Consider the following 19,176-nt stretch of genomic DNA (forward strand, 5'->3'; position numbering starts at 1 on the left):
CATTTAATCTTAATTATTTAACTTTGTATTCGTACTTCCTATAGGACTTAACTTTCACATGTTTATGGTTGCAACTTCCGCGTTAGCTCCCACATTGAGCAGCACATTGTGAATTATATGTGCGATATAAATAACGTTTTGCTTGCTTAAATCTCTGATCTTAAATCATCACATATGTTTGAGGTGTTGAGCCAATCAGAAACGATTTATCTCCGTGGCCATGGCAACCCTGTGAAGTGTTGACGATCAGAAACCATAACATCTCTAATCAGAGACAAAAGTCACCACAAAATCTCATAGAAATAAAACTTAAATTCCGTTTGTGTAACATTAAATCGCTCAACACTTGACTAACACTGTGCGCAACTGCTGCCAATCGTCTCATTATGACGGTAATCCACTTCCCGTTAAGGTCTCCGTCTCTTATAATCAGGATAGAAGCTGAGCTGTCACAGTGGGAGCTCCACATAAACTGGCCAACACCGTCTACCACACCACACTTCACTCCACCCTTGTTTTTGTGGACAATATGCGCATTTCCCCCCCCTCCCTCCGTCCCTTTCCATGTTCGCCACAAGTGTTTGATTCGCTGCCTGGCCGTGCATATTAATGAGGAGGGGACAGCGGGCTGCTTTTTAAAAGAGCTGCTGCCTGCCTCTCCACAACAAGCGGGGGAGAGAGAGCGAGAGAGAGAGAGAGAGACCTAAACAAGAGATTGGAGGTTCATCCAAGCGCTCAGGACGCACAGACGGAGTTGCACAATCAGCGCTCCAAAAGGGACTCAAAAAAAAAAGGCAGAAAACCTTCAGCAGCTCCTTCACTTGTGCCAAACAGACAGTCCCTGCAAGTGGATTGTATCTGCACCTCCAAACACTTTTGTTGTTTGTTTTTTTCCCGTGTTTTTTTCGAGAGCTCGGATTTTTAGGAGTTTTTTTTTTTGAAAAACATTTGTATTTGTATTTTTTACTTGTGAAGACATGCATCGGTGCACAGCGGTGCTACTTCTGTTAGTGGTGGCCTTACACGTCCTGAGCGCACAAGGTAAACTTAAAGGCTTTTTATTTTGTCATTTTTTGAAATGGGGTGTTTTGCATCGAAGCTATGGTGATGTAACTGAATCACACACCATAGGTGGAGACGTGTGTGGTTTTTGACGCCTCATTTGCTTTGTTATGTGTACATGAAGGGAATTAAGTGTAAGATGACTCTTCATATCCAGAGTTTGTTTGAAACATGAGTAAAGTTGATGCTAAAGATCCAAAAATCTCCGGTCTGTCTCAGTGGAGTGTTTGCTTGCATACTTATGCTCACAAAATAACTCTTATGTTGACAATATGCCACCTGCTGCACGCATTTTATTTGTGTCCCTAAACATTGAGAACAGTAATGATAAATACCATATTACACACTACACCATAGTTTTCATAAACCTGTTCACACCCTGAACACAACTGTGGGAATCTGTGTTTCTGGCAGGACACGTGAAGCTCTCCATATGTAACTCAAACAATTTAAACCCAATGTCCATGGGGCCATGGGGAGGGGGTTTGGGAATGATGGGAGGAAGAGCTGCTGCGTCTTTGTGAATAACAGATGTGGAAAACATTTTGAGCAAAAATGACCTTCAAATCTTGCTTTTCTTACTTACTCAGTGGAAGACGTGTGTACGTATGTCAGCTCTTTGGAAAGCACATATTGCATAAATGTACCAATAACCAATAACTCACACTTTCAGTCACTTACATTCTTGATGAAAATGTTTTATTATTGTCTTCATCAGGATATACAGTAAACAGGTACATGTCTTTAGGAAGAAGACCCTCTCGTCCCATAGACTGAAGTGTCGTAACAAAGTACACAGTGGTACCTTCAGTGTTATGAGCTTTTGTTGTCCGGTGTGTCTGCGCTGCGTGTTGGCACCACTGAGGTGCTCTTGACAGATTTAGTGGCCGGCGGTGAGGACAGATAGCAGGTGATGGATGAAGGAAACCTTGGACTATCCATGTCATCACCTCCCTTCATAAATATACAACCCAGAAAAACTCATTTCCTCTGACTTTATTCTGCAGCGTAAAGTCCCAACAACTAGAGAACTGGAGGAAGATGTTGGTCTGAAATGAAAACATTTATAAATACTAAAGAAGTGTGACTGCATGTTGCCTCAATTAAAGCCGAGCATGTGTTTCCAATGTTAGTCTGATTTAAGGATTATAACTGACTTATTTCTGCCTTACTTGAATCCCTTTAGTGTGACTTCATAAATCATCTGGCCTGCATTGGATGAAGTAGCAGATCAGTTCATTTTGATGAAACTAATTAAGGAAAAAATCACTACTTTTCATTCATCTTTGAATTATAATGTATTTTTTCTGACCTGTTTAATGTGACTTGACTAGATCGTACCGTATTGTAAGGAGTTGCCTGTAAAGCACAGACTTAAATAGTGTCTCTGCTAATCCCCCTTGTTAGTGTGTGATTCAAAGATCGATCGAGAGCAGATTTGCTGTCAAATCACAAAGACCTTTATATCACTTCAAAGTCTGTGGAAGTAGTTTTGAGCCTTACTTTAATAATCTGTCACACGACATCATCAGTTTCCATTATTTGTTCAATCCCCTGCATTACAAGTCCATTTTACCTTTTGATGATTAAAGTCGGTCTGACTCGTTTCCACAGCCTACAAGTGCAGGTGCACCAGAAAAGGACCAAAGATCAGATACAAGGATGTGCAGAAGCTGGAGATCAAACCCAAACACCCGTTCTGCCAAGAGAAGATGATATTGTGAGTGAGACTTTAATCCTCTTTCTGTTTCATTCTCAGCTCTGCCTCTTCTTTCTCTTCTTCATTGTCTCTCTTTATCTTTCTCGTCCTTTGTATGTTTCTTTTCCTTGATCCCATGACCTTTTCCTACCCATCTTGTTTTTGTTTTTCCCCTCTCGTTCCTTTTCTCTTCCCCTTCTTCTTCTCTTCGTTCTCCTTGTTCTGGCATGCACTGCAAGTGATAATATCTCAGTGTGTGCACCTGCTTGACTCCCAGATATACAACTGTGACTGTGCCATGACCATACAAATATTTGGCAGCCGCACAGGCATTATCAAAACATTCTGTCGTCTGCACTTAAAGCACTTAGGAGGATTTACAGTGTGATGATTAACAGATGATTTAATGACGGTCAGGAGCGTGAACTTATTTAGTAGTTGGAAAGGTGGGGAGAAAAGGCCCCGGCTCTTTCCAGAACTTTTAAGCACTTTCTACACACCTAATAAAGGGTTCATTTTCATTTCCGGACATTTAATCATACACTCAATATTCTTTTACTCAAATGTTGTATGCAATGTATGCAAAATATTCCGAGGGATTATTACATCCCAAGCTTCAGTGGCCCTTCCAGTTTACACCTTATTTTATTCTGTTTGATCCGTCCACCTACTCTTTCTCTCTCTGCTATCTGACCTGTGATCCATAAAATCGCGGTTCACGCACACGCAGACAGCTTTTATGTTCAATTTGAGCCACCGTAGGATGCAGCATTATAACTAGGCCTCTTCCTCCAGAGGGGTCCAAACACACTCAAAGTACGCTGCAGCTCTCAGATAGAAAAACTTTGAATAAATAAATAAATAAAAATGTTTTACTATGATCTTGGGTCAACTCCTGGGGATGAAGTCTCATACGTAGCCAGAAATGTGAGCCGTGATTTCCGTGTGGAATTCATTTGAAGTTTCATGTCAAAGCTACATGAAGGGACAGCAGATGGGGATGTTATGTCAGCCTCCCTGGAGTCCGTTTTGTGTTCGAAGCACAAACTCTGCTGCCACCTGCTGGCAAGTTACAGTATTACACAGAATTTGGGGAACAGTAGTGAGAAACTGATCATGTGGATGTGACATATGCATGAATCTGTTACTTTTTTGGGACACAAATGCAATTCCTGTACAATGTAAATCATTAAAGTTAACACTTTGACATTTAGTGGATAATAAGAATTATATAAATCTCCAGGGAATGAATGAAGGTCAATGCAATGTCCCCTTAAGAGATCGAAAATGGGCCTTTTTCACTATCTTCTTGGCATTTTATTGTAAAGTTATTCATCCATTAATCAAAAGAATAATAGACGACTCAAATGATAATGAAAACAAATCATTAGTTGGAGTTAAGTATAGTATGAAGTATTGTTTTAAAAGTTAATACTCTATAATGGGTAACTATTATACAACTTTTAAAGTGACATTTGTTGATATAAAGGTTGAATATTGTCTTTACAGAAATTATAATAATGCTGAAGTCACAAGAACATTATTAAAAAGGTTTTGCTAAATGTTATGTATTTTTTATTGACTACATCATCAAAAAATAGCAAATATACTTCTTATTAATCGTAATTTTGAAACATCATCCATTTGTGTTTTTCTGTAGACTGACGGCCTACAAGGATAAAAAGTGATGAAAAGAATTATCATAAATATTTTATTGATATCAAAATCAATAACCCTAACCCTAAACTTCATACAGGGATATTCTTGTTTCACTGGTTCCCTCAAGGCTTCTGGAATAATCTGTTGCAGGGAAACAGCAAAACATTGCCCCTAGTTTAGCATCCCTTTATTACCAGCAACGTGTGTGTGTGTGTGTGTGTGTGTGTGTGTGTGTGTGTGTGTGTGTGTGTGTGTGTGTGTGTGTGTGTGTGTGTGTGTCAACCGCCACACAGCCATTATTTAAGGCTCCTCTATTAGCATGAGATGGGGGCCACCAGTGAAAAACGAGCCTCAGTGGGCTCCGGAAAGCCCCAGAAAGAACGAGAGTAGGGGAGAAATGAGCGAGCGAGTCCCCCTCTGGCCTTTGTTGTGGTCGTTTGGCTTACGGCGCTCATATTGACATTCTGCACGACCACTCCTAAAACCACACACACAAGCGCCGAGCCACCAAATGTCCCTGTTTTCTCCTTATTTCTTTTCTTTTCTTCTCTTTCCCATTCAGTCTTTTGTCGACTTTATCTCTTTTATATCCCCGTTGACCCTCTTTATATTCCTACCTCTCATTGTATTTCTTGTTGGGGTCTTTCTTTCTCTGTTTTCCTTGCTGCCTCTTCTTCTACCCTGTGTTATTCGGATCCTTTGCTTAAGTTAATGTGTGAAACCACACTGTGAAAATACTCCATTACAAGGACAAGCATTACAAAGTAAAAGTCCAGCAGTATTATCAGCAACATGCACTCACACTATACAAGTTATGCAGATTAACTCATTTATATTATATAGCATTGTAATGTTGTTGCTCGTGTAGGTGGAGCGCATTGTTGGCACTTGTAAGATACATCTTAATCTGCAAAGTAACTTGTAATTGCAGCTGTCAAATAAATGAAATAAATACAGTACAGTATTTCCCCCTTTGAAATGTAGAGAAGTAGAAGTATAACATAGCAGAAAATGGAAATACTTTCTTTTCCCTTTGGCTCTTAAATTCTTCTTTTAGCTCTCACGCCGCCTTCCCTTTTCCTCCCTCTGTGCTCATGAGACATTTTGTTAACCATATTAGAGCCAGTGGCTGCTCTTCAGCTGCCCAGGTGAATGATAATGAGGAGGAACTCAAGCAGTAATCAGGTTACATGTCACCTCTGCTGAGCAGCCAAACACCCAGGGTCTGTTTATCATCACAGATGCACACAGAAACACTTTCATGTTGTCTCTATCAAACATGCACTCAAAGCTCTTTAATAACAAAGCATGTACAGCTGCCGCTCAACAGCCCAACAAAGACAACTGAATGAACTGAAAATAGATGCAAAACGCTTTAACTTAAAACCTTATAAGTACTGAATGCAGCGCTTTTATGGAGAGTCCTTTCTCTTCTAGTCAACTTATTTAGCATTCATGGTTTGGCGAGCCTTTGAGTGTGTCAGTGGATGGAGAGGCCCCATGGCATGCTGGGGCTTTTTTTCCCACATTTCACTTGTTTGGCCTGAATATGCCACATGCAGGCAGACTGTCTCTACCGTTGCCTTAAGCAGAGTTACAGACGAACCAATTCAATGAGCTTAGATGTCACATTTTTTAGTGGCAGCTCCATAATATTACTCCTTTGCCAAGTAACTGGCCGTCCTGGGCTTTTGAATTCGAGGGCATTTAACTGCGCAAATGTTATTCATGGCGGTTTAGAATGGCAGCTTAAATTTGGGGCAAAAAAACAAGTGAGATGTGCTACAACTTTATAGCCTCTATTCAAGAAACTAAGACTAAGAGTTTTAAATACCACAAAATCAGTATTTCTACTTCATACAAAAAACATAGGCTCCAACTTTAGAAGATTACATTACATGAAGGTATGTTGTAGCCAAATGTCAAATAGTTATGAATCTCCCAAATCATATTATATATCAGAATCAGAATTTGGTGTATTGCACATACAAGGACTTTCCTTCGGTGTGTAATGGTGCAAACATCAACTAAAATAAGAGCAAATACAGAAATATTACTAAAAAGAAAACTTCTATGAAATACAAATTTTAAAATGCATTAAAAAATAAATATAAATATAGAAAAAAGAATGTAATACAAAATGTGTACAGTATATCTTAATTAAAAGTGGAGGAGCTATCGTGTGCAATATTATATGTGCAATAATTTGAATAAGATGTTCAGTCCACTATTTTTATTTACGGTTTACTTATTTATTATACTTTTGTACTAATAAATATCTAATCTTATTACAGTAGCAAGTACTGTCTGGTGCCACGGTATTATGAGTGAATATTTGGAGAACATTAGTGAATATTATCAGGTTGTTTTTGGAGCTGTAAAAGTGTTTAGAAGACGACTTACATGAAGCAACAATCTTGCTGAACCTTGAATTTAACTGCTATAGGAGTGCATTAGATTACGAATTGGTTTTAAATGTTGATAATAACATTAGATTATTTTACTTGCTAACATCTCTGTGTTGTTGTTTGTATCTTCTTCTTTGTTTTGCCCCCCCCCCAGTGTGACGATGGAGAATGTGGCTCGGTTCAAAGGGCAGGAGTATTGTCTTCATCCCAAACTTCAGAGCACCAAGAATCTGGTCAAATGGTTCCGCATCTGGAAGGACAAGCACAGGTAAAACTCTTAGAACATATTTTATCTTTTACCCTATCATTTTAATAAGTTAGTTGTCTTTACGCCTGACCGGTTGAAACGCATTGTTTTCAAGGCTATGCCCAGATGACAAGAGAAATTATTAAACTTATGAAAAAAGGATGAAAGAGTGTTGTAGAGAGTGAATAATGGATTTATATTCATTAGATGGCCAGAAACACGACTCTCAACTGGATGCATATGGGCCGACTGTTTGCTAACACATTTATTTTGTGCTATGGAAGCCCTGAGAGGCAAGTGAGAAAAAAATAATCTGGTGATCTATTTTCTAAATCCAATCAAATGTGTTTTTCTCTCCTGTTTTACTTAAGAACAGGTTGAAAAAAAGGTTTTCACAGAATAATCTTTCTAAATTCCTTGATGTTAATCTGTGAAAGCAGGTGAAAAGCTACGTACCTTGTGTTTAGAGTGCGTGCAGAAATTCAAACTCATCTGGAAGAAAACATGAATGCTTTTAGTCTTGTTTAGAACATGGGGTAGTGGTGCACTTCAGCCTCTAGTGGTCGAAATGAGTATTACAACAATAACAACAACAGCGTATATTTCTGCTGCCCCCATACTTCCGAAAATTAAGTTATTGTAGGTTTAATGATGAGTTTGTATAAAAGACACATTCAGTAAGGCTCATAACTGATGTTATCATCCTCTACCTGCCAACCTGCCTCTGGTATCACTGACTCAGAGTTGTGTCCAGTGGATTCTCTGTGAAGCTTTATTGATTTGTTTTGAAATTTCTCTCAGAGGTCCGGGTCAGCCACAGACAAAAAGCCCCGTGGAGAGGAGATTCATTATTTTGAGTACGAAAGACCATTTGCACAGCGAGTCGGCGGGTTACAGAGTGATTCAATCTATGTCCTTCCACTTGTATCCACAACAAATTAAATACAGGAAACTGAGACCAAAGGGAAACCCCTGGTGCAGGAGGCTAATGTTGCCAGAAGGCAGCTAAACAAGTCAATCTTTAAGAGACATGTAAATCAAATGTTTGAAATCTATTTTTGTTTCTTCCTCAGGGTGTATGAAGCCTAAAACCTCGGCTGTCCAGCACACGTGGATCAAGTGAGGCAAAAGAAAAAGATGACAATACCACCAGGACTGTTTTTTGCAAAGTACAAGATGTAATCTACAATCAAACTGTACTTCTTCCTCTTCTGCCTGAGATCTGTCGAGCACATTAAGAGATATCTTTAGTTCATATATATATATATATATATATATATATATATATATATATATAAGCTGGTGGGCTCGTTTTAGTCGGCCATCACTGTAGTTACAGTCACTCACCACTCCAGTCTTTACAACTGTAGTTATACTTGTCAAATAGTGGACGAGACACCGCCATCTGTGTTCAAACAGTTGTAGGTTTGTTCTGTTTTTACTTAAAGGGACTTGTCTTTTGCTTTTAGGCTTCTTTCAAAGTGAAGAATGTGTAATTCTGAAGAAACGAGCAAACCTTCCTTTGAGAAATACAGTGTGGGTGTTTCAATTGTTAAGCTTTTTACTCCTCTGTATTCAGTGTGACAGGTAGGACATTTGCCAACATTTAGGATCTGGTGTTTAGGAGGTTGTAGTCAAAATGTAGCGATAACGTTTCTCAATCTGATTCTCCGTATTTGTAGAGGCGAGGCGGTCAGTGTTACATATAATACAGAAGCTATTGTTCAGTCGGAGAGGGGAGATCTACCACTGTGTGTGTGTGTGTGTGTGTGTGTGTGTGTGTGTGTGTGTGTGTGTGTGTGTTTACCATGTCCATGCTAGTCCTATGTGTCAAAAAAACACTAGTCTGTATCAAACATTTTGTAAAAGATATTATCTAATTAACTGACAGGGTGTAGTTTCAATAGATATTAAATACAACATCAAATAGTTCATTTGTGCCATTGCTACATACAGTACAGTCGGTGGAGTGGAGTTCATTGAAAAACGTGATTATTAAATACACTAAGAAAGCCAGACTGTCTGCCGTTTACATCAACAAAGGACTGTTATATATGTGCACTGGTTGAAAGATGTTTTAGTTCCACATCTTGAAATAAATGTGAAATGAAGCAATGTGTCATACAAACTGCCTACGTAACCTCTGTATTGAGCTGCGTATGATAACCTCCTTCAAGGATAAGGCTGCTGATATTCTATTTTCTTTTTTAAATGTTAACCAACATCCCATAAAACTTTATTTCAAATATCTGTGGCACTGAGCCCCACGCACATTAACTCTTACTGAAGACCTAAATCTTAAAAAACAAACAGGTCAGGAATAAATACGTAAGAATAAAAATAAAAGGCGTAATAACTCCCTTTTTTAGCAAACTTTAGGAGTAAATGTATTTGTTGGGGACTATATTCAGCTGCGGATAAATACACACGTGGTGCTCTACTGAGTATTTATGGCAGCACTCCAAATAAACTACGGGGACCATGTTTATGGTAAGACAATAAATATCAGCCAGTGCAACAGTCAGGGTGTGTTTTTAGCTTTTATACAACAATGTGGCTCTACGGCACAGAGAAATAAGCCGCATCAGGCCTTGTTTACACCGACAACACTAGTTGGTAGGATCGAAAATACAGAATATTATCAAACTCATCCTTCAAAATGGGCTATGAACTGTGTCATGTTATGGAAATAAGACCAGTGCATGAGATTAATCCATTTGTTGTATTGAAAGAGAACTTTCTTACTCTCCACACATAAAACAACCATCATAGAGCATATATATTTCAATATATGCTGATCATTTCACTGTCTCCTACAATCCCACGTGGGGATGAAACTCTGCTCCTTTCCAGTAGATCTCCTGAACAATACAAACATGTCATTATTCTGTAAGCTGTGGATACACTTTCACACTCAAATATATCTGCATATATACAAAAACAACACATTTTCTTTACCTTTTGAAGAATGTGCATTACTCTTGTTTTATATCTTATATTAAAATATATATAAAGAAGCCTTTTGTAAATGGAGCAGTATAGCCTATACGTTAGTGAGAAAGAAGTCACCTTAAGACTTTATAGTGTCGTGTATATTGTATTACTGCATTATAGTTGTTTTTTTGCTATTTAAATCTTGTTTGGTAACAGAAATTTGGAGGGTGAGTGTTTGTTCCGGCCCACCAAACACAAAGTTAAACTTTCCATTGAGTGTAAAACCATAAACTCAGCAATAAAGTGTCTATAGAGCAGCTCGTGTTTGCATTTCATTCATTGGATTAACTATTCTAATCAAAACAATGCTGTTGCAGATGTGGAAGGAGGAAGGAAGATGTGAGTTCTTTCAAAATAAAGTGCTGTGAGACAAGCAGTCCACCAGGTGGCGGGATAGACCAGCTGATTTATATCAGGCGACAGTAATATAACAGAAAACAATGTGGGGATAGTTTAAACACAGACATTATTTAGCATACTGTACATACAGAAAGACACTAATTCATTTATACATATAAAAAAATCCAAAATATCCTGGTGGCCAAAGTCACTGTCGATAAAACGGACAACAATTAACAATATCTTTATTTAAAAGAATAGACTTTTAATAGACGTGTACACACGTGACAATTGTTTCACAAATAATATTAACAGTTATATATGAATGGAGAAAAAAAAACCTTTATGCTAGTATTTCAAATGTCAGTTAAACTAAAACAAAGTGTTTACATGTCTATTTAATGTATTATTAATATTATTATCAGGTATAACAATATACTAATGTAATAAAGGTATAAGCAGCAGAGGAGGAAAATGACCCCTGAGCCTTTATATACATGTTTAGAACTACAATAACGTTAAAACTAAAAACATTTATTGTGAAGAAATGTCACTTTCATCATATCTTGATACACACAACTATAACGATCTCTATGCTGCTGATGAAGACGATGAGATGCAGATGAAAACCTCTGAAGAAGCAGGTTAGTGGACTTTTAGATTACAGTCAAACTGTAATATTCAAATGTACAATCTGAGGGCCAGTAATGTCAATTAGTGTCTTACATTAAAAATATTCCTACTACATAATCAATTAAGACTAATTAAACAAGTCATGCATTAGTTCAAAACATTGCAGGACATGAACTCAACATATTGGTGCAGAGAAACAAGAATATGATTTTAAATAAAATGGCCTAAAAAAATGGAATTGGTATAAAAAAACATTATTATTCTATAAAGAGTTCACTGTTAGGTTTGACAGTTTTATGTCATTTTGTTCTAATATTTTCTTTAAATTCATATAGAAACCTTGTGAAATTGTGGATAACTTTCGAATTTCTTTTCATCTATGTAGTATGTAAACTTTACCATATATAATCAATAAGTTTACAATTAATACAATGTTATATTTATCATGTTAAAAATAATAATGTTAATGTGAAGAATAATAATAATAATTATTATTATTATAATTATTATATTATTATTATTATTATTATTATTATTATATAATTATAATAATAATTATAATTATAATTATTATAATTATAATTTGTATTATTATTATTATAATTATCAACCATTTCGATATTATTAGTTTTACACAATATATAATCTTTCATTCAAGTCCAAAAAGAAAGTGAATGTATACATTGCAAAAAATACATATATTTTCAATATCTAAGAATTTAGAGAAATATACATTTGTACAATATATATTGTGTAAAATGTTAATATGTACTTCTTTAATATAATTGGTAATACAAGACTGTATAAGGTAATAGCGATGCCCTCTGCCAATCAATACCTATAACATTGTTGTCCCAAAAAGCTTTTCCTCGATCAGGGATTTTACTTCTTTAATAAAATGTATTAAGTATATTTATTGTTGCATTTAGCATTCATAATGTCAATACCATTTATCATCACAAGGGGTCTTGAGTACATGTTTTGAGTTACTCTCTCCATAAATTGTGACGTAGACAAACTGTCATCAATAGAGACAAAAAGATATATATCACAAATGCATAAAAGAAACAATTGTATGTGTTAAAATGACCTGCGTCTGCATGTCCGCCGTCTGCAAGGCGGGGTGAGTATTTGGCAGCCGTCTCCCGCTGTGAGAGAGGCGGGGCCAGTATTTGGCAGGTTCGTCCCTTGAGGGTGTGTAGACTCGCTAAGCAACGACCTGCAAACGGGCATCCGAGCCAGTCCGAGCAAAAAAAACAAAACAGGAACCACATTATTTTCGAGTGTCTTTGCTATGTTCCCGACGATATTTCTACACCGTCTGATTTGATCTCATCGAAGTCGCCGTCTCTCCAGACATCAGCTACAGAAAACAAACAAGAAATTAATGCATCTCGCTGCGCGTTGCTGTTTGTTTTGACCTGGTAAGGTACCCCGAGCGACTGATTAGCTCGCCTTGCTAACAGAGCTTCTTCTAGTTCACTCAGCATCTCAGAAGCTACATGCTAGCCAGCTAAAGCTAACACTTTCTGACGCTTTCTGTTATCTGTCCTTATCAAGTATGTCTTAAGTGTTGTTTATGCATTGATTTGCTGTATTTGTCTCTTGGTTTAGACGCTAAAATTGAAGTGCACAGACGTTGTTTAACCGTTTATTGTTTCGTTTGTGTTCATTGGGAGCTAACGGCTAACGGCTAACGGCTACCAACGGAGGCAGTGCCATCACATCTGTAGCTCCTCCGCAGGCACAGCGAGCTAACTCGGAGACAGAAATAGGAAAAACTGGCATAAATAATTAAATATTTCAGGGTTTCTATGTGCTACAAACAAAACTGAATAATTACTCTTGTTTTCACTTTTTGTAGACATTTAATAGTGTAGTCAGTATACAGTAAGTGTGTGTCTTTGCTTCTGCATGTATAATGTGAGACGGGATTCAGAGTGATTTGACGGTTATTGCACAGATCCGTGCAAACATACATCCTGTTGTCTGAAAGTCTTTTGAACTGCAGTCGTTTTATGTTCTGACTGTTTCTGGAAAGCTTCATCATTTTGCACAGATGCTCCAGCAGCTCGGTTATATTAAACTGTCTGTGCAGGAATGTTCTGGTGTTTTGTGGCAGACAGTGTTTGCCATTAACCATTAATTTTCTCTGTGCATGTTTCCTGGTGAAGGGCTTTTTGTGTTATAAATCAGTCAGCAATGTCGTTTTAAAGGATTTGACAGGCTGACTTTCATTTCTGGGCTTTCTGAAATCCTTTGCACATTGTATAATCGTATCCGGCTATTGCCCTGAATTAGGACGGATTGGACTCCATATGGTGTACAATAGGCATAAGCATGTAGGGTACTTACATTATTGTGCATACTCTCATGCATGCAAACATTTTACATTCACACGTACTGTTCATATTCAGGTAATATAGGTTAAAAATAAATCCCTGTCACTAATTCCTTGGAAGTAATATATGAAGTTGATTTTGCGACATTGTAGAGATGAAGCAATAACGATTAGTTGATCGAAGTAAAGTTAATCTGCAACTCTTTTGATAGTTTTTTAATTGTTTAAGTCATTTAAAAATATTATGTGGGATAATAAATTGATAAAGTTGGGCAAAATAAGATATAAATAAACACCACTATTTGTAGACATTGTGTTGACTAAACCTGCAGTCCAACGACATTGCCAATATCAACAAATGTAATGAAGATTGCAGTTCTCTTATAATAATATCTTTACATTTATCAAATAAGAATGAATAACAAATTGAAACATAAAATGAAATTCAGAAATAATATAAGAAATGTCATAAGGCCAAAAACAAAGCCAGTATTATAATTGAGTGTATGTAAAAACAAGCCTGAGAAAGCTGTGTGCAACACTAATGTAAAATAAGTTATTAATGTACTATAAATAACTGTCCTGGCCACACTTTACTGCTACAGCAACCTCTAGTGCTTCTGCACTACATGCTTATTAGATAATGCATTTACCAATATATTAATGTACTTATGGGACTCCCTGGAAGAATAGATTTTATATTTCAATGGGACCTTCCTAGATAAATAAAGGTTAAATAAAATACATCGAGGAGGAACCCTTTATTTACCTAGTGTAAAGAAATAGTGCAGTTACAAGAATATATATTAATATTTATAAGGTGAAAGTGCTCATTGTGATGAATGGTCTCTTTTGTACTGTGTTTTTAGGCTCCTGACTTCAGTATCACAGCAACAACCACAACAAGTCATTTTAACCTGCAGCTATGGCTACAGTTTGTGGATTACACATGATCGACGGTGTTATCTGAGGGGCTTATGTAAAACCTATCCTATAGCTAAGTAAAGTTGAAACTGTTAGCAAAACAACAGGTTATTGTGTAAGACTGCTGATATGTCTATAGACAGACAGAAGGTAAAGGTCAACTTTGCATTGATGCTGATGTTGGAAGAATCTTAGCAGAGTTGAGTCCGCGGCTGTAGTTTGGCTTGATGGTGTAATACACTCAATGCAGTCTTATACATCTGTCCTGCAATAAATTCCACCTTCATGAAGGTTATATGTGCAGTTTTTGTTTTACAGAAGTGAGTCAACTATATGGTCCTTTTGGAGGTAGTTTCAGGTGCTGTTGCATTGTGTTATGCTAAGATTTTGTCCAGTACATATCAGCAGTTTTGTCCGACCAAACAATCAAACCCCAAAGATATTCAGTTTACTGTCATTTGACAAAGAAAAGCAGCAAATCCTCACATTTGAGGAATTGTAACCGGCAAATATTTCGCATTTTTGATTCCCAGACCAATTAAAATAACAACTAACTAGATACAGATTCACTGGCCATTCATCTAAATGTTGAGTCATCTCAGTGACCATGCTAATAAATTGCACCGTCACCGAGACCGACATTGCTATGATTAGCATTCATTCTCATTAAGTGTACCTTAGCTGAACCTGTAGCCTTTTATGTGCGGGATCTCACGTATGCACATACCAGCGGTGTCAAAACTCTCCAACCTCCTGCTGTGTGAGATAAGACTGTGTACGTAAGACGACCCGTAGCTTTTATATGGAAGGAAAACACGAACACACACAGCAGTCACAGCAGTGTCATAACCACACAGCTGCCTGCAGTGTGGGATTGTTGTTGCCAGGTCAGTGAGTGGTTGTTTTAGACTCTATGGACGGGGGCCAAGCTAAACCAAACGTGGTCCAAATCTCTCTAAAGCTGGACCCACACTGCCAGAAATTCACCAGATTTAATCCGTCTGCATGTGTTCACACCTGTGTGAAAATATGTTTTATAACCTCACTTTCTGTTGGTTTGAATATAATCAGCTTTTACGATTAAGCATTTACCTGCTGCTCATTTGTAGCATAAGATACAATGAGCAAAATAATAAGCTGGCAGTCATTTCAAGGAGTAATCAAAGCAGTGCAATTAAACTACAAAGGAAAAGAGAATATCTCATTATCTAACGAGAAGCAGTGGAGCATTATCTTTTCGTGTACATTAAGCAAATGGGCCTAAGGCAGTTTCCCCGCAGTGTGGCACTGACCTGGCCCAAAGATTGTGTAAATGGAGATTGTCCATTAGGCAGCTGAAATAACAACAGCTTCTCCAGGAAGAAAATCTTTTATTCATGTGTTGTTATCTTTCCTCCCGAAAATATCAGGAGCACACAAGAGTCCCGGACTATAACTATACTAAACATAATGTAATCATTCGTCATTCAGATGCATGTCAATTTAAATATATTAAGACCTAGGAAGAATAAAAGACGTTGGATCGATGTAAGATTTGCCTTAGCCACAGAAAGTCATTCGTGTGAGTTGCTTCACGGTGCAGTCCAGAAGATATAATCCTACGTTAGTTTGATGAATACAAAAACAAAAATCATCATTATTTTATCTATTCTGGATCTTTTCATGAGAGTGGAACAGACATCACTAGAAAATCAGCAACTATTTTAATAAATGATTAAACGTTGAAGTCATAATTGTTAATTGAGATAAAAGTGAATTGAGAAAATAATTGGCGTATTCATCAATAACAATAATAATAATAAATATTCTTTAGTTTTTGTACATTTTTGCTCAGTTGACTTATATTTTTGTTGTTGACAGATGAAGTTTAATATATGTACGGAGTGGTTTTTACAGATTTGTCAGCTGGTAAAGATGTTGCTATGTCCTTTCCACTAAGAAAGCTTTGTCTTTATTCTCTCTGGTTGTTTTCCGTCTTTGCAGAGCATGTGGCAAATATTGGATTTACAGGATTTGGCACCAATTTAAGGAAATTCCTCGATTTGTCAGGTGTTTAATGAATTGGATTACCCAAACAGACATTACCATCTGTTTATTGTATCCATAAATTGTTTTTCAATTAACATCATCTCCTCGTGCCAGAAGGATGTCACTCAGTAATGGCGGAGGATTCTGTGAGACAAGCTCTTAATTTTGCTGTAGATAACAGACAGAAGTACATAATCTTTATTATGCCTGTAAGTTGCTTTATAATTGGACATTTTTTTGTGCAATGACGTACCAAACAAAGACTCTGGAAGCAGAAGGACTCAGTTTGAGGCAGATGGAGAAATACGGCTGGTTGGGTTGTATTAATCTGGGGTGAGAACGTGTCCTCGATGAGTTTAAAGGCAGCGCACTAACCGTACAGCATCTGCTGAATGTGTCAGGCCACAAGAGAGATTGCTCAGTGATTAAAGTCACATGACTGGATATACAGGATGACAAACTGTCATAGCTTATGCCTGTAACCTTTGGCACCATTTTTCCTCTGGTTGGCGGACCTTTGCATTAGATAAAGTGGATTTTAAAACTAAAGTGTGCTCGGGAATTCCCAAGTACTTAATATCTCCTTACACATTGGTCTATATATATATCAGGTGCCAGAGCTAAAAGCAATACCTGTGTTTTTGACGAAACAACCGTCTATTTTTTTTATCACTTCATCTGCTCGTTTCGTTTAATCAATCCACTTTTTAGTGTAAAAATATCTTTTAATGTTTTTATATAATGAAGCAATAGGAAAAAACTCCTAAGAGCGAAAGAACACGCCTTGTTTGAGATCATATAACCATTTAAAAATGTTCCCTGTCCATTGATTAAAGGACTTAACACTACTCCCACTGAAGGGGTCTGAAGCTAATAGTAAAGATTTCATTTTCTGATTCAGCTCAATTCAAATTCCACTTATATAAAAAATGGTCCAGGTACTTGGTGATCTGTGCTCACCTTGTTAGACTGATGCTCTTCTAATACATGAGCTCATACATTAATTCGACCTTGTCCTCAGTGTTGAGCTTCCCTGGCTTTGGACTTGGCAGTACAGCGCTGCTCGGCCTGGGTTAAAGAGTAAAGTAATAAAGTCTATTTTCTGGCATCAGACCCAGTGTTCAAATAAACAGACCATTTAGTCACTTTGGACCCGGGGTTGCCGCCTAAAAGTCGATGTTTCGAGTCGACTCGCTGTGTTGGTCGAATCCCTGCACGTTTATCTGCGTCATTGTCCACAGAGCAATGCAGCAGCAACAGCGTGTCACGACTTTACTAACCAAGTCATGTCTTACTTTAAAACTAGCTGGACGAAAGCTCATAGAACCACAAGCACATGACAAATGAATATACTGAAGACGCCCCCACTTTTAATCAACGCATTAGTTAGAAGTCGACTCTTTGAGTTTTGAGACGAAACAGATTTTTGATACTATGACACTTCATATCGACACATTTGGAGCAAATGATCTCATGTATGTTATAGCTTGCATATGACAGTTTTACCGATATATTATCATATTCTCGCTGCAAGTCTGAGAATATTGGATTATTTCCCAGCCTTAGTTTTTAGTGTGCATTACACCTCAAACCTGAAAAAGATATACACATGTATTTTGTTGCTTTTGTTTTTTATTACTGTAGTGTAAGGGGAACAGATATTTTCAAGAGCTTTTAAAGTTTAAGATGCATTTGGAAAATATCATTTGACTCTCGGCCACAGAGCAGCTGCATGTCAGCTTATAGATATCCGCTCATTTGTCGGTCCTCGTTTTGAATGAACACAGTGCCGCCGCCTAGAAGTAACCTGTCACTCCTCGTACGCTGTGTGAGACTATCCTTCGAGTCTGCCTGGTCACTGTTTGCATGCTCTTCTGTCTGCTCATGTGTCAGCGTGCTCTCACAGCCGGTGTTTTGATCTATTGTTTACACACAGGCGCAGATGGAAATGACAGTACTAGTACTGTCCTGTGTAAGCTATTTGTTCTGTGTTAACTGAGTCTCATTCAATCCTCGTATAATAGAGAAAAGACAGTTTACTCAACGGTATTTAACAATAGGCAGCTCGGGATTTCCTCATTGATTCGCTGTAGTCTCACTTCCTTGTTGCACCATCACTGCTTTCATAGAGCTGTCAGGCATGCACAGAATATAAAGACAACAGATGGAGAGGGATCTTTTTTTATTGCAGCAAAGGCAGAAGCATACTGGCTGGTATTTTTGTGAGCAGTGTTCTGGAAATTTCCATCAGTGTGAGACGGAGCAAGAGAGCGAGGTGATACAGATCGATACTAAATCAATAAAACTCAATGTCATTTCTCAGATGAGGCCCTGTGTCTCCGGCAAGCTGCGCTCAGGCTGTGATGAATTTTACTTCTGTGTTGTAAATCACAGTGTAACATTTTGTGCACGTTTTATGGCGAAGAAGAAATAAAGAAAGATTAACTGTCATAGTCGAACTTCAAAGTCTCATGACCCTAGATCCTCGATGTTGCATCCCTACATATTAATAAACACATTCAATTGTCTGTCCATGAGTGATTATCAATCACTGACAGAAACATCACGCAGCCAGTAAGAAATGCAAAAAATGTGGCCAAAAAGTTGACGTGAGTCTAGAATAAATACGGCTACAGAATAATCCCCTTTTATTCTTTAAAAAAATAATATATTCATGTTAGGGTTTGGCGATATGATCATATATATATACCATGAGAGAGATTTTGTGAAACTGTTAATACTGTAGTAACTGTTCTTTTTAACATCTCATGTTAAACCAATGTTGAGGGCATTGTTACAAATCAATGTGAATGATTACATCATATTATAGTATAATGGATTT

At 37.4% G+C, this 19,176-nt stretch overlaps 2 protein-coding genes across 9 annotated transcripts in view; both read left to right on the forward strand.

Annotated features, from left to right (window-relative positions):
* Window positions 1-653: 653 nt before the first annotated feature.
* On the forward strand, window positions 654-10,326 carry cxcl14 (chemokine (C-X-C motif) ligand 14). Its single transcript, XM_029442158.1, has 4 exons — window positions 654-1,041; window positions 2,677-2,782; window positions 6,983-7,096; window positions 8,149-10,326. The coding sequence occupies exons 1-4, from the start codon at window positions 978-980 to the stop codon at window positions 8,162-8,164; spliced, it is 300 nt and encodes a 99-aa protein (XP_029298018.1). The 5' UTR covers window positions 654-977; the 3' UTR covers window positions 8,165-10,326.
* A 1,923-nt stretch (window positions 10,327-12,249) lies between these two features.
* Window positions 12,250-19,176, forward strand: part of fam13b (family with sequence similarity 13 member B) — a 64,825-nt gene continuing 57,898 nt past the window's right edge. For 5 of the 8 annotated variants that reach the window (XM_029442285.1, XM_029442282.1, XM_029442280.1 and 2 more), the window contains exon 1: window positions 12,251-12,465. The gene's annotated coding sequence lies outside the window, so the exon portion shown is untranslated. Of the gene's footprint in view, window positions 12,466-19,176 lie in introns of all 8 variants that reach the window. The other 3 variants (XM_029442279.1, XM_029442278.1, XM_029442286.1) reach the window with 2 other exon arrangements.

The sequence above is a fragment of the Cottoperca gobio genome, chromosome 10 (genome assembly GCF_900634415.1).
Source record: "Cottoperca gobio chromosome 10, fCotGob3.1, whole genome shotgun sequence".
Taxonomy (NCBI): domain Eukaryota; kingdom Metazoa; phylum Chordata; class Actinopteri; order Perciformes; family Bovichtidae; genus Cottoperca; species Cottoperca gobio.

What these genes read in the sequence shown, in the direction of transcription:
- cxcl14 (XM_029442158.1), top strand. Translation starts at nt 978, where the DNA reads ATGCATCGGTGCACAGCGGTGCTACTTCTGTTAGTGGTGGCCTTACAC. An exon ending in ACACGTCCTGAGCGCACAAG is followed by an intron (nt 1,042 to 2,676) that starts GTAAACTTAAAG and finishes TCGTTTCCACAG; the next exon opens with CCTACAAGTGCAGGTGCACC. An exon ending in TGCCAAGAGAAGATGATATT is followed by an intron (nt 2,783 to 6,982) that starts GTGAGTGAGACT and finishes CCCCCCCCCCAG; the next exon opens with TGTGACGATGGAGAATGTGG.